Source organism: Euleptes europaea, chromosome 2, assembly GCF_029931775.1.
Source record: "Euleptes europaea isolate rEulEur1 chromosome 2, rEulEur1.hap1, whole genome shotgun sequence".
In the NCBI taxonomy this organism is placed as follows: Eukaryota; Metazoa; Chordata; class Lepidosauria; order Squamata; family Sphaerodactylidae; genus Euleptes; species Euleptes europaea.
The window spans coordinates 43,232,793-43,248,041 of record NC_079313.1 but is presented as its reverse complement, the minus strand read 5'-3'; the positions used below and the strand labels follow the sequence as shown (position 1 = coordinate 43,248,041).

Here is a 15,249-nt window from a genome sequence, read left to right as displayed (position 1 = left end):
AGTGATATAATAATGTACCTTGATAAATGACACTTTCTTGAATGCTTACTTTAGCTAAAAAATAAACTGGGTATGTTTTATTTGTAGGGAGGCATAGACTACAATAGCAACTCATATGGGCAGGTAAGGATGCTTTATCTATAATATCAAAACCAACACAAATTCTAGTGGCATCTTAAAGACTAACACATACATTAAGTGTTACCACAGTTGACAGATTTTTTTTAAAAGCACATACTTAAACACTGAATTTTTTTCTGCATAAATATTTGATTAAATGATAATAACATTCATAAAACTGATGAAGATAGCACAACAATGAGGTCACAACAATTCTGTTACCCTTGGGCCTTTCGTGGGTTTTTTTTTAACTCACTCATCTACATCTTTGAAATTTGCTTTTACAGACCATTATTTTGCTTATTAAGGCCCTAATTCTGCAAACTGCTAAGCATTGTACTAAGAACTAGAAAACGTTTCACAGGCCCTTGTGTTTCCTAAGTGGTTTTCAGGTGCATGGGAACCCGATTCAGACTGGGACCATGGCACAAAGGGAGGGGACTTTTAAGCCTTTCCCAGAATCATTTTCCAGATCAAACACAGTCCCGGTAATACACTATTTGCCCCATTGTGAAAATGCAATCTGAACTGGATCCAGCACTCTGGGAAAGTTTGTTTTTTAGAAAAAATTCTGGGAGCGTCATACATAGATCCCCCAATGTAGTTAGGACCTTGGTGTAGGAAAAGGAGCTGCAGCCACCCACTAGCCTGTTTCATCCAGGTTGTAGACTGGAGTGAATCAATTAGATGTGTCAGTTATTACTATCTCTGGCCACTTCCCTTGGTTCAGACCACAAAAGTCTGGAAAAGTAGTAGAAGTGAATCAGCTATCGTTACTGTTAATGTATTTTATGTGCAGCCCAATTCTTCTTCTTCCAATGTGATTCTTCTTCCAAAAGATTGGACACCCTGATCTACATATATGTTACAAATTTCATGTACATAGTTGTTTCTCCAAGCACAACACTTTCCCAAGGTACTATGTTTTCTCCTACCTGTAAATTATTTTGATTGACTCAAATTTCTAGGTTAACAGTTTGTCAGGTATTAAGCAAACTTTCTAAAAAGGTGCAGGTGGCTCCTAGGGAAGACAGGAACTGCTTCTTGATTCCCCCGCTTGCTGCACCTTCCTAATGAACAAAATATCAATATTTGGTTTCTGCTTTCTTTACAGTCTGTGTCAACTGTATCAGATACCAAAAAGGTATGTACTCTTTCTGTACCAAAACATTGAAGTATTTCTCCACAGGGCTTTTTTCTACACATGAAATCCCTACAGTGTGCATTTCAGGACATTCCTTTAAAAGTTTCATTGTAAGCCATGTAGATTAAATGTTCCCCATTATGACTGCAATCTTTTGAGAGACTTCTCCTAAACACTCACTGTGGTGTTAAACACTGAAGTGGAAACAGGAGAAGCTCTTATAATGGTATGCCCCAAATGAAACATCTAAACTGATGAAATTCCATTGAAAAGAGCACCCTGGCCCTCAAAGCAGAATCTTTAACGGATACGGATATGATGGAATTTCCTCCATTCCAGGACAGGTGTAGGTATTAATTGTATCTAGAGGCAGAGTACCCATCTCCTGGACCAAACCGTGCAATGTATGATGCTGTTGTGTGCTCATGCAGCTGGGTTAAGCCAATACTACCCACTTACGAATCTTTATATAAAACATTTTGACAATCAGAGTAGCACATAGGAGTGAGCCTTAGAATCCCATGCAGAGGCACACTAACAGCGCATTCCTGAGCTCTAAGGGTGAAAGCCCTTAGGAGGCCAGGAAGGGACCCCAGTGCTGGCGTCTGGGCTACTTATGCCGGCGTTAGTGGCCCCAATGCCAGTGCAAAGGACCGGATGCTGGTCGCCGGGCACTGCCATGGCAGCGCCCCCCCCCCAGGACACCGACGGGGCCTTCTGGCGGTGTCTCAACGCTGTCAAACCTGCACTGGCATCCCGGGAGGTGTTCCCAGGGCATCCCGGCGTCCCGGGAGGTGTTCCCGGGGTGTTCAGGTGCCGGGCTGGGGGAGGAGCCACCATTAGGCGGCCTTCAAAGCCCTTTCAGGCCGGGAAAACGCCCCCTTTTTTGGCGAGATACGCCATCTTTTAGGATATGCCTTTTAGGTGGCGTATCTCCCGTGCAACCCTATGAAGGGTTGTACAGATTTTTCCCGCTGTGAGGAGGTTTCGGCGGGCTGAAACCTCCTTTGGAGGCAGTGCAGCTGTGTTACCTCCAAAGACCGGCGCAGGCATTCCTCTCAGGAATGCACTGTTACAGTGTTACACCTAAGCAGAGTCACACCCTTCTAAGCCCATTGAAGTCAGCGGGTGTAACTCTGCTAAGGTTGGCACTGTACGTCTGGTGCAGCAACAACCATTGGCACATTGCCTTTCCCATCTTTCTCTCCACCCCCACAGTTCAGCAAGAAAGATACATTCACAGAAGAAGCCATCTGCATATGCTACTAATGTAGATGCAAAGTACTCAGCTTGTATCTGCTTTGCAATGTTTATCCACTATTATAATTGTTCATCAGCTAGTGATGCTGATAGTAGCTGTGCTCAGCTAGAGTTGGATCAGAACCTCTGGGTACAAGCCCTCCTTCCCATTGACTGTCAGGGTACAATATTCTTTTCCCACTGGCTGCAATGGCAAAATTATAATTTATCTAATTGAATAATACTATTAATTTGTAAAATGGAACTAACTGATAAAATTATTAAAATTTGATATCTGGAGATAGAAGGGGAAAATAATTTGTTTCAAGTTTATTGATTTACTTTTTCTCTTAATTTTCTGATGATTTTCCAGCTGTTAGGCACAAATCTGAGTTTCTGTGGCCTGTCTTATGTGTGTGTGGGAGGTTCTTAGTTGAAATGTCTTTTCTCTTTCTTATGTTTCTCTTTCCACGTGTTCCTTATTTTCTGAATCAAAATGATACTGGGCAGAACTAATCAGTACTATATTTTTAAAAATCCTGTGATTTAATTTCAAAACAAGAAGCACAACAAAAAAGGGTTATTTTCCTATGTACAAAGTAAGAGTAAGAACAAGGACAAGATAAGCCCGTTGTGTGGACCGGAAAGTGAAATTGTAACAGAAGATGAAGAGAGGGCAGAACTCCTCAATTCCTACTTTTCCTCAGTCTTTTCCTGCGAGGGAAGAGGTGCTCAACATGGCATAAACAGGACACATGATGAGGGATTTGCAGCCTAGAATTGGCATTGGGGTAGTGCACAAACACCTGGTTTCTTTAAATGAAACAAAATCCTCTGGGCCAGCTGAATTGCATCCAAGGATACTCAAAAAACTTGCAGATGTAATTTCTGAGCCTCTGTCCATTATTTTTTAAAAGTCTTGACAAACAGGTGAGGTGCCAGAAGATCGGAGGTGGGCAAATGTTGTCCCCCTCTTCAAGAAGGGGGAAAAAGGAAGATCCGGGTAACTACTGACCCATCAGCTTGACTTCTATACCGGGAAAAGTTTTAGAACTTTTTCAAATAATCAAAGAGTCAGTCCTTGAGCATTTAGAAAGGATGGATCTGATCACTAAGAGCCAGCACAGGTTTCTCAAGAATAAGTCATGTCAGACTAATCTTATCTCCTTTTTTGAGAAAGTTCCTACCTTGCTGGATCAGGGGAATGCTGTAGACATAGTTTATCTAGATTTCAGTAAGGCTTTTGATAAGGTTCCACATAGTATTCTAGTTGACAAATTGGGAAAATGTGGTTTAGATCCTATTATTGTTAGGTGGATCTGCAACTGGTTGACAGATCGTACTCAAAGAGTGCTAGTTAATGGTTCCTCATCCACTTAGAGAGAAATGACTAGTGGAGTTCCTCAGGGATCTGTGCAACATCTTTATAAATGCTTTGGATGAAGGAATAGAGGGGATGCTTATTAAATTTGCAGATGATACTAAATTGGGAAGGGTAGCAAATATGATAGAAGACAGAGTCAAGATACAGAATGATCTTGACAGGCTGGAGAATTGGGCTAAAACTAATAAAATTCACTTCAACAAAGACAAATGTAAAGTTCTGCATTTAAGTAGGAAAAATCAAATGCATAACTATAGGATGGGGGAGACTTGTCTGAGCAGTAGTGTGTGTGAAAAGGATCTTGGGGTCTTCATAGACCAAACACTGAACATGAGTCAGCAGTGTGATGCGGTAGCTAAAAAGGCAAATGCGATCTTGGGCTTCATCAACAGAAGTATAGTGTCCAGATCACGTGAAGTGATGGTATCGCTTTACTCTGCTCTGGTTAGACCTCACCTAGAGTACTGTGTTCAGTTTTGGGCACCACAATTTAAGAAAGATGTAGACAAGCTGGAACGTGTCCAGAGGAGGGCAACAAAGATGGTGAGAGGTCTGGAGACCAAGTCCTGTGAGGAAAGGTTGAAGGAGCTGGGTATGTTTAGCCTGAAGAGGAGAAGATTGAGAGGGGATATGATAACCATCTTCAAGTACTTGAGGGGCTGCCATATAGAGGATGGTGCCGAGTTGTTTTCTGTTGCCCCAGAAGGTCGGACCAGAACCAACGGGTTGAAATTAAATCAAAAGAGTTTCTGTCTCGACATTAGGAAGAATTTTCTAACAGTTAGAGCAGTTCCTCAGTGGAACAGGCTTCCTTGGTAAGCTCTCCTTCCCTGGAGGTTTTTAAGAAGAGGTTAGATGGCCATCTGTCAGCAATGCTGATTCTGTGACCTTAGGCAGATGATGAGAGGGAGGGAATCTTGGCCATCTTCTGGTCACTGGGTGTGTGTGGGGGGAGGTAGTTGTGAATTTCCTGCATTGTGCAGGGGGTTGAACTAGATGACCCTGGAGGTCCCTTCCTACTCTGTGATTCTATGATTCTAACTTGGGTGTTTTCTTTTTGGCAGACTTTTCAGTATCCTCCTAGCAATCCCTACCCACCAGAAGTAAGTTATTTTACAAAACTCCATTAATGAATTTATCCCTATCGTGCACCTTAAAGCTTCCATGAATGTGACATTCAGATGAGAATCTACTGACTCTTTGCTTCCTTGTCAGATGAAATTTTTCAAATAGTTATTTGGCAAACTTATGAGGCATGTGTTTTCTTTACAGCGTACATCAATCACATCGGTAAGGATGCTTTTGCTTTCCTCGTTCTGCCCTAAACTGCCCTAAACTACTCAGGACAATTCACACATTAGATTATCTAGTCATACAATTATTCCTGCAATGAAATTTATGCCCAGGTGCCTGTTACAAGTCTGGGTACCTGTGAACCTGTAATGTGTGAATACGTTACAATTGTTTTCTGACACTGCTTGCCTACTAAATTTCCAGTTGGCAAAGGAACAATATGTTATGTGCATAAAATGCACACTTTATATTCTCAAGAGTTATTATATGATAGGGAAATGTGGGAATCATCCTTAACTATACGCCATTTTACACAGTCTCTCTGGTATGTATGCTTTAAACAAGCTATGATATGGGAGACAGCTTATATTTCATTTCTCTCTCACACACATACACAGACACATCTGTCACATAAAACATTTCAAGCCGATAATATAATCTACCTAGTGCATGGATACGAACGTCCTGCTAGATAAGACCTGTGGTCTATCTAGTCCAGTATTAGGGTTGACAACCTCCAGTTACTAGCTGGAGATCTCCTGCTATTACAACTGATCTCCAGCTGACAGATCAGTTCATCTGGAGAAAATGGCTGCTTTGGCAATTGGACTCTATGGCATTGAAGTCCTTCCCCTCCCCCAACCCCACCCTCCTCAGGCTCCTCCCCCAAAACCTCCTGCCGGTGGCAAAGAGGGACCTGGAAACCCTATCCAGGATCCTGTTTCACAGGCCAACCAGTTGCCCTGGAGGAACACAAAGTCCTGTTGTTGCCTCCTAGCAACAACAATCTCTAGGTGTGGAAGTTCCCTTTAGTCATCATAGCTAATAGTCATTGATCGACCTAACCTCCATGAATCTAGCTACGGTAATACCCTTTTACAACTGACTATGCCATTGCCCATCACTATATTCACTGGCAGTGAATCCTACAATTTACTTGTTGAGTGAAGTACTTCTTTTATCTGCCTCAAATTTATTGCCCATCAACTTCATTGGGCGCATCCAAGTTCTAGCATTATGGAAGAAAGAGAAGAAATTCCCCCTATTTTCCCCACCCACTTGTATACAATTCTTTCATGTCCCAATTTAGTCTTCACCCCCCTAAATTGAAACTCCAAAAACCTTCAGCCTTTCCTCACAGGAAAATGCTCCAACCCCTTAATGGTCTTGGCTACCCTGTTCCCCCCCCCCCCCCCAGCTCTATAAGATTTTTTTGAGATAAGGCAACTAGAACTGTACCAATGAACCCTGATCTCATCAGATTTCAGAATCTAAGTAGGGTCGGCCTTGGTTAGTACTTGGATGGGAGACCACCAAGACAGCCCAGAGTACTTCGCAGAGGAAGGAAATGGCAAACCACCTCTGTTTGTCTCTTGCCTTAAAAACCCCATGAGGGAGTTACCAAAAGTTGGCCAGTACTTGATAGCACTTTCCACCACCAATAGCTTTTACACAGAGGTTATTAGTTTTTATCCTCAAATAGAAAAGTATCTAGGGAGCAAGTCAGCCAAGAAAACCCAAACTTGTCAAACGTGCCCAAATCCCTGCTGGGTACTTCCTGTGAACATATCTGTTGATCTGTACTATTATTATCTTGTTTGTTTTGAGAAGGAACATTCCCTGGCCACTATGCCCTAAGCACATTCACAGTATAACACCATATGTATGACAGTGATGCTGTGTGTGGACATACAGTATGTATGAAATTAATTTTGATTTCCTTATAGCAACTTGCCAACTCTCACTATAAACATATTCAGGTAAGCATTCTTTTCCTACTTTATTTAGAGCAGATTCAGGACCTGCTGGTGTAGAGTCTTCACTGTAAAGTGTAAAATGAGGAGAAGAGTGAGAAGAGATTACCAGATTTATTGTTTTAAACCAGTGGTATACTTTCAATGGCCTGAGAGCCACTGGTGGATCTTTCATGTGCCACCTCTGGCTCGTCTTCTAATTCCAGTTCCTGGGGCTTTGTTCTGCTCTTCCGATGGTGTGCTCAGAAGTATATGCATGCAACAAACCAGTTAATTGAATTTAGTTTTGTTACATTGAACATGCATTTGGTTATTTTTATAGTTACACATTTAATATTAATAGTTATATTTAGTAGTATTGGGCATACAGTAGTCTTTTGGCTGTTTTGGTTGATGGTGATTGTTAATGTGGCTGTCTGTAAGCCATGGAGTGAGTACAACTGTTTTAAATAGTTCACTTGAAAGTGCATGCTCACTTGAAAGCACATGTCAAAACACAGAAGCAAGTCTGAGACCATCCAGCAAGTATGAAATAACCTAGGGCGAGTTCATTAGCAAAACTTTTATTTGCATGCCTGGTTTTATAAACATCTTTTAGGGCACTTGGGGAATAACTTGGGGAATGGGCATGCCGAAACAGAACTGACAGCAGTTCCTGTGATGGTGGCAGCATTATTTTTCTAGCTGCCATGATCATGCAAATTGCTGTATCGTTGCCTAGCCACTTCACATGTCACAATGTTATATATATCCAGAGATTATAGGGACTTCTTGTATGGAAAGGGACATTTCTTGGGATAATTAAGCTAGAGGTTATGGAATGGGAAATAATAATGGATAAGGAATTTCACTAATGTGCACTTGCAGCCAAAAAAGCTAGAAAATTGCATATTTAAAAAATGAATGTTGACATTCTCAAGATGTCTAATTCTGCACCAGGTTCCTATACCTGTCAAATACTCAGGAGCATGTACTATCACATGTTTAGCTAGTGTGAATCTCTGAAGAATAATTGACTTCATGGAACCATGGTCATTTATATCCAGTATTAATTTGCCACTTGGTATTACTGAGGGCGAATAAATGATATCAGCGATTCTCAGATGATAGGTCAGGTTCTGCAACTGGGTCATAGGAAGCTTTTGAAACAGGGGGTTCTGTAAAGTTTGCAAAATAAGAGAAAGAATTTAATATTCATAATCACACTATCTCATCAATGCAAGCAAATTTGTTTCTGTTTCCTCTGCAGAGCACTCAATATGGCAGCAAAGTACAGACCCAGGTATGACTTAATCTTTTTTTAGCATATATACCTTCACAGTAACAATAAACGGCTTGATTCTTTTCATTTTTTCCCAATTATCCTGAGTTTACAGATTAACAGTGCAATCCGATTCAGAGTTACTCCAGACTGAGTGTACTGATTCCAGCGGTTTTAGCCTGGATTAACTGCATAGGATTGCAGTTTAAGTGTCTCATTGCTCAGGAGGCATTAAGACAAGCTCGGGATCTTGTCCTGTGACAGGGACAAATATGTGTGATTTTGAGTTCCATAGCTGAAACCCCAGGTATTTCTGGAACCTAAAAAATAGCCACACAAAAGGAGACAGTACATAGAAAGGCAGTTAACTCTTCTCCCCTTGTGCTGTTTATCTGTTTGAATGTACCCTCTGGGCTCCTTTTAACATCGGTCCTTTATGCATGGGTACTTTCCCTCACGTTCGCCCCTGGACTGTCTTGGTTGTTCCTTGGAGTTATGCATGAGTTTTCCGTCCCTTAGAGATAACCTTGCAGCCAGGCTTCGCAAATTCTGGGTCTTCCCGTTCCTGTGAAATCCTGATTCTTCTATCTCCTCTGAGCTCAGCCTGGGTGAAATCATCCTCATCTCCATGCATAAGGCAAAGCACGAGCAGGGGAGCTGGGGGAGGCAGGAGGCGGGTGACATTTTTCTCATAGTAAGCACTACAGCCAATTACAAAGCAGCGTTTCAAGGGGGCGGGCACACAAATGCTTCCTGATTTTTGTCTCCCATCCAGTTTGTCTCACATAAGAAAGGGTTTTGAAATGACACTTGGGTCCCTCCGGGCCCCCCTTCCCCATTCCTTTTAAAGAGCTCGGTTTTTAAAAATGTTTTTTTTAAACGGCACTTGGGTTTCTGCCAGAGGGAGAGGGGAACTGGACTCTTTTCTCACAGTAAGAGCTATAGCCAATTACAAAGCAGCATTTTCAAGGGGCGGGGACTCAGACACTCTGGAATTGAGCTGGTGCATAGCAATTTTTGGATTTGCAACACAAAAGTGTGGGTCGAGTGAGCATCGAACCCCAGGTAAAACTCCCATGCATAAACGGTCATCAATAGGAGGAAAAGACAGGCATGATACTGGTCCCAATTGTTTTTTTGCCAAGGCTAAAAGCAACCAGGAGGGGGCATTTTTGACCAGGAAACCATGCAAGGTGAAGAGTTAAATTGCTCATTTCCCAGTGCTATGATCCTGATGTATATTGGGCTTACTTTATTGGGCTTTATCATCAGTCACCACACTATTTTTGAATAGGTTAGATCAACTAGTTTGGCTGTGGATTCAGCAACAGTTGGACCCTGATTTTGAAACTTCTTTAGTCATCCTGATCTTTGTTTCATGTATTGTTTTTTTTTTTTAAAAACCTACCAAATACTTTCCAGGTGATTATAAAAGTTAGTGTTTGAATAATTGTTTTATTACCAAAGGATTCATATGTCTTTGGTGGAGGGGAGTACAAAGATTATCTTCCATCAACTAAAAATCATTTGCTTCTGTGCTCACTCAGGATAGGATATATTCTCTTTTTCTTTGGAAATATAATCAATTCTCATAGCACAGAGTTTTGATTTGGAAGAACTCGGCTGCATTTCATTTCGGTGTTTCATGGTTTCATTGTGTGGCTCTGGGCAAGTCCATATCTCTCAGCCTTATTTCCCTGTCTGTAAAACTGAAATCATAATGAACTAACTAAAATGATTTTTATGGGGCTCTCTGAAGAACCATGTAACTAATTCTGTAAGTTCAAAGCTTTAGATTTGTTTTTCTGAAGCAGCAGCCGCCGCCTCCCAGAGCCTAATGGTTGTTGCAAAAATCCAAAACCAGCCAAACTTATTCCAGATAATTGTATTTTTCTTCAAATAATTAGTTTTATTTCTATAAAATTTATGTTGCTTACTGTGAGGAAATACAAAAAATTGCTGTCACTTATTCCAGTAAGGATGTAGGCATTTGAGAAGGTACTCATTTACAGCATCTTTCCTTGTGATGAGGAAATTTTTACCATTCTCTTTAACAAATGGATAGATGTTCCAAGTAGCTGGGTACCCGAGGTTGGGTAAAAGGAAAAAAAAAATATATATGTATATAAATACTGTAAATATAATTTATTGGAAGCGCTATGTAAAGGTTAAAAATATTTTAAAAACATTAAAATAGCACAATGGCATTTCCTAAGGTTGACATCTGTAACCACAACCAAAAGCGTTTCGGCCTATTGGGCTTTCATCAGTGGTTAATTAAAACCCATGTTAAACCTGCACACATTTACAGAAATAAATAAATAAATAAATAAATACATATACAAACAGTTCAAACCCAATGAGGCATGTGTATAGGTTGTAAAATCTATTGCCAATTATTCAAACAACTGGTCAGATTGGTTCTAGTTGTAATACTGGTTAGTATATGTCTCTCATAAACTATGTGTGCAGGTATCAACCTAGTAGATAATCTGTTTTTAGTTTGGGTTTTATTCCCCTCTTTTTTCTTCCACTAGATGTTCCAAGTAACCAACTCCCCACTTGATTATGGGTACACTGGGGTATATCTCCACTTTTAAATAATCATCTCAGGAAATCTCTTTACAAACGGTTACAGGGCATCCTACAGCTAGTACTTGGTAATCTCCTACTTGGTAATCTACTGCCTTTTTCCTACAGGGTTCACAACCCCAAAGTGGCATCCGAATTACCATCCAGGTAAATATAATCAGTTTCCATGACCCTCCAATTGATAACAATGACAAAAGCTATGAGCCCAGCTGGAAGAAGGCCCTCACTTAGCAGAAGAGAATTGGAGGATTTGACCCAGGTTTTTTTAGTCAGGTCGTATCCAGGATTGCTTTGCCACATTTGAATCATCACTTTAAATTCATTTCTAACTGATTTAAATAATAAATAATATATAATAAATTATATTCTTATTTATTATTAAATAATAAATAATAAATGTTAATTTACTAATCCAGAATGTACTAGACCCTGGATTTAATACTAAGCAATAGATGGGTAATATCTTGTAGCTAGTGATGGGATTTATATTTCTGAACTAGCTTTATAAAAAGAGTCAGTGGTTTTAAACCAAACCTAAATTCAATCTAATGCATGACGCTGCATGGAATCTTTCAGTGGAGGGATAGAAAGACCAACTAGGGATGCTCGAACACCTGCCAGTTTGGCTCACATCCTGTTTGCTGCTTATGAACAGAGACCTGATTTTCCAACAGTTGGTTTGATAGTTTGTCACTCTGTTTGTGGGTATTTGAAAGGTTGTTTCACTATATTCCTTACTAACCATTCAGTATAGACCAATAGCCTTTTCCCATATGCTGATTCTCACACAGCCTGATTGAGTTCTTACCCCCCCCCCCACCAATCCCTTGATGGATTACTGCTCTGGTCAGCAGGCAATTGTTCAAATAGATAACCAGATCACTCACAAATCAAATAAATTAGTCATCAATAAATACTGTATTTCCATAAAATCCTACCCTTCATTGTTTATCTAAGTAGTTCTTAGTGACCCTAATGGCAGCCATGTAGATTGGATTGGCAGCATCTTTGTGCGGTTTTGAGAAAAGCTGATGCAAACTGGTTCAGCAGGTGTTTGCGGCTGCTTGGCATGAACCAAACAGACCAAGCGATTAGCTCACATATGATCACCACCTTCTGTTTGGTTCCATGGTGTGTTTGTAGTTTACACAATAGGGCCAACTTATGTTGCTTTTCAAGAAGGTTGCTTAACAGAGAAAAGAGACTGCACTGTGCAGTTGACAGGATTTTCTCCTAATGTTCTGAAGCTTTTTGAAGTGGGACCAGTTATAAACCCCACTGGCACTTGCTTCCTCTATTCTTGCTTTGGGTCTGAAAGGTCTGGCTGAGGTAAAATTTTAGGTTGCTTAAGAAGCCCAAAATGATGGCTGAGATCTTTCAAAGTAGGAGTATGAAAACTCAGTACTTTAATTCCCCCCCCCAATTGTACTGAATCCCTACCTTTAAAAATATTTAAGATTTTTCTGCAGAATTATCTACTACAGCCCTCATGGCCCCCTTATTTCATGACCCACTTACAAGAGGGTTGTGACCCATGTTTGGATCCCAACCCACAGTTTAACTGTTATACATATTACATTTAAATTGTCTTCTCTTCTAAAATGGTGTCCACTGGTCTATTTTTCCTCAGAGTGGACCAAATGTGCGGGTCTGTGATAAGGTAAGATTTGTTTCATTCAACTCAGAGTCGATGGCGTCTCAAAAATGCTTCGGCCAGGGAGGGTGGGCTAGAAATCACAAGAAAGAAAGAAAGAAAGAAAGAAAGAAAGAAAGAAAGAAAGAAAGAAAGAAAGAAAGAAAGAAAGAAAGAAAGAAAGAAAGAAAGAAGAAGGAAAGAAGGAAAAAAGAAGGAAAGAAGGAAAAAAGAAGGAAAGAAGGAAAAAAGAAGGAAAGAAGGAAAGAAGGAAAGGTTGATAAGGATTTTGGTAACTGATTTTTCTGTGTACTGTTCATAGGTTGTATGAAAGAGCAGCTGCTTTTGAGCTCAGTGAAGAACTACTTTTTCATATTGGGTTGTGTAAAAGCAATTCATTGTGACTCTCCCTATACCAGTTAAATCCATGCTAATGGAGCTTTAAAGTTATTATAACAACTTAACCCAATAATTTTCTATTTAAGAAATGACTGCTTTGGGGTTCTCTTTTTCTTTTACAGACATCCTCCTCCTACAACAGCCAAGCCTGTAAACAGGTAAACACAGTCATAGTATGATGGTGGCTTTCAAGAACAAAACCTGGTAGACTCTTTTTTATGGGGTGGATGTAAGGAACATGTCTTCTATATTATCACTTTACCAAGACCTACCAATGAAACACAGAAGACTAATGGCTGGTTCATATAGGGATGTATATCACTAGATTTCTCATATCTTGATTATTCAAGACATAATGCCTAGCAACTGATTGTAGATTCCAAGACAAGCATCCTCCTATGACTGGGCAGTTACTTCCAAATGGGCACTCCCTGCAGATACAAAGGTTATGCCTTTTGCAGCCTTCTGAAACACCTCCTGCTCCAGTGCAGTAGAAGAAAGCCATGACTGGCTCTTTGCTTTGGGCAATAAGCACTTCTCTGCCTGAGATTCTAGAGAGCTACTTCTACTACTCAGAGAAGAAAGTATAGATGGACCAGTGGACGTGATGTGACTTAGGCAGGTTCATATGTTGTATATTTTCCACACACATTTTTCATCACTGTGTATAACAAAAGTATATCTTTTGACTTTTGCACACCGCAACTGTGCAATTTCTGTTTTCTTTCCAGAGTATGCAGTCTACCACATCACAGAGCAGCAGTTCTTATGGATCTCAGGTAAATTATCTTTGAGTACCTAGATAGATACATACCTTGAAGCAAGTCCTGCTGATTTCAGTAGGACTTCTGAGGGCCCTTTTAGATGTTATCTTACTGGTGAGGGAGCTGCTACAGCTTGTGTCAACCTGACCTTCCATGGGAGGAGTTCACGATGCAGCTTCTTTCCATGCCAGTAGCCGCTCTGGTTTCTGGGAAGGGCAGCCTTGATGTGGGAGGGAGCCCTTTGTAGGTTCCTCCCATGTTCTAGTTTCTCCATAACAGCAATCTTCTCCTACGCAAAAGCTTTGATCCAAATGTGTGTATGTGCAGCTGCAGGGTTTGTGTCCATACAGCCCCCCTTTTTTACAAAGCATTCATTGCACTGATACCATACTTGGCAGGAAGAAAGGAATAGCAGGAGCTTAATCAATCTTCTACTCCTGTGAAAATCTGACAGGTGAGATTATTGCTTTTCGCAGAGGGCTTTTTATGCATAGTCCTGGCAGCAGGTTCAGAGACATGAGCCACACACACAGCACTAGTTTATATGGGTGGTTCCTCATGTAGCTGGAGATATATACACATAACCTCTTTCTGTGTGTCTGTTGTCCCTTGCTGGATAGGATGAGAAAATCAAAGCAAGTGTAATCACAGTGTTGGATACAAGGTTGGCTTACCACTGGTAGTAGTAGTCATTTGCATTAGAAGATACCATTGTGCTGAGAAAACTATTGAACAGTTTTCCTTTTACTGTAAAGGGTTTCTGAATGCCCCTTAACTACGTCCTCTATCGATAGAAGTAGTGAACATGCGAGGAGCAGAGATATACACAGAGGTGTAAATGGGAGAGGGGAGAAGGAAACAATCAGTAATGTTTTGATCTGTATCTCAGCACTACATTCTAGACTGAACTGAAATGTCTATGCATATATCAGAAACCAGCAAAAATACCGGGTCGGCTTATAACCCCTCCCCCCCCCCCGCAGGCTTACCTGATAGGGCTCCCAGCGAAGGCGGTGGTGGCGGTGGCGGGCCCCCCGCAGGAGGCTTCCAGGGCGGGGGGAGGCAGGTGTGCCCGGCAGCCGGCCTCCCCTGGCCCTTCCAGGGCGGAGGGAGCCAGGCGCGCTTGGCTGCCGGCTTCCCCTGGCCCTTCCAGGGCGGGGGGAGGCAGGAGCGCCCGGCAGCCGGCTTCCCCTGGCCCTTCCAGGGCGGGGGGAGCCAGGTGCGCCCGGCGGCGGCGGCCGCGCGGCCTTGCAGCGGCCGCAGGAGGCCCTCACAGGGCGCTCCCGCCCGGGGGAAGCCGCATGGGCCCGGCAGCTATGGCGGCGGCGGTAAGTTGCCCCCTCCCTCCTCCCTCCTCCCCCCTCCCCTCCCCTACCATATTGACCCTCGTATAAGCCGAGGCCGGCTTTTTCAGCCCTTTTTTTGGGCTGAAAAACTCGGCTTATACGCGAGTATATACGGTACTGAAAAACGTGAGACAGTCACATCTTGCTTTGGAAAATTTCACAACAACTGAGGTTTTTACTTAATAATGAACTTACACAGAATCTGCCATTAATGGAGCAACTATCAGCAGGCGAAACACTGCTAAGTAATACTTGGATAGCATTAACTAGCTTCAGATTGCCTAGCAACAATCTGTTTCTCAACTTATGATATTCAACAA

General features: G+C 41.6%; 1 protein-coding gene across 1 annotated transcript in view; it reads left to right on the top strand.

The window, feature by feature from the left end:
• LOC130473210 (uncharacterized) overlaps positions 1-12,751 on the top strand; it is a 123,959-nt gene extending 111,208 nt beyond the window's left edge. Inside the window, exons 33-37 of the mRNA XM_056844736.1 lie at positions 88-123; positions 1,235-1,264; positions 4,952-4,990; positions 12,418-12,447; positions 12,743-12,751. Coding sequence (XP_056700714.1) covers positions 88-123; positions 1,235-1,264; positions 4,952-4,990; positions 12,418-12,447; positions 12,743-12,751 — 144 coding nt within the window. The remainder of the gene's footprint in view (positions 1-87; positions 124-1,234; positions 1,265-4,951; positions 4,991-12,417; positions 12,448-12,742) is intronic.
• Positions 12,752-15,249: the final 2,498 nt, after the last annotated feature.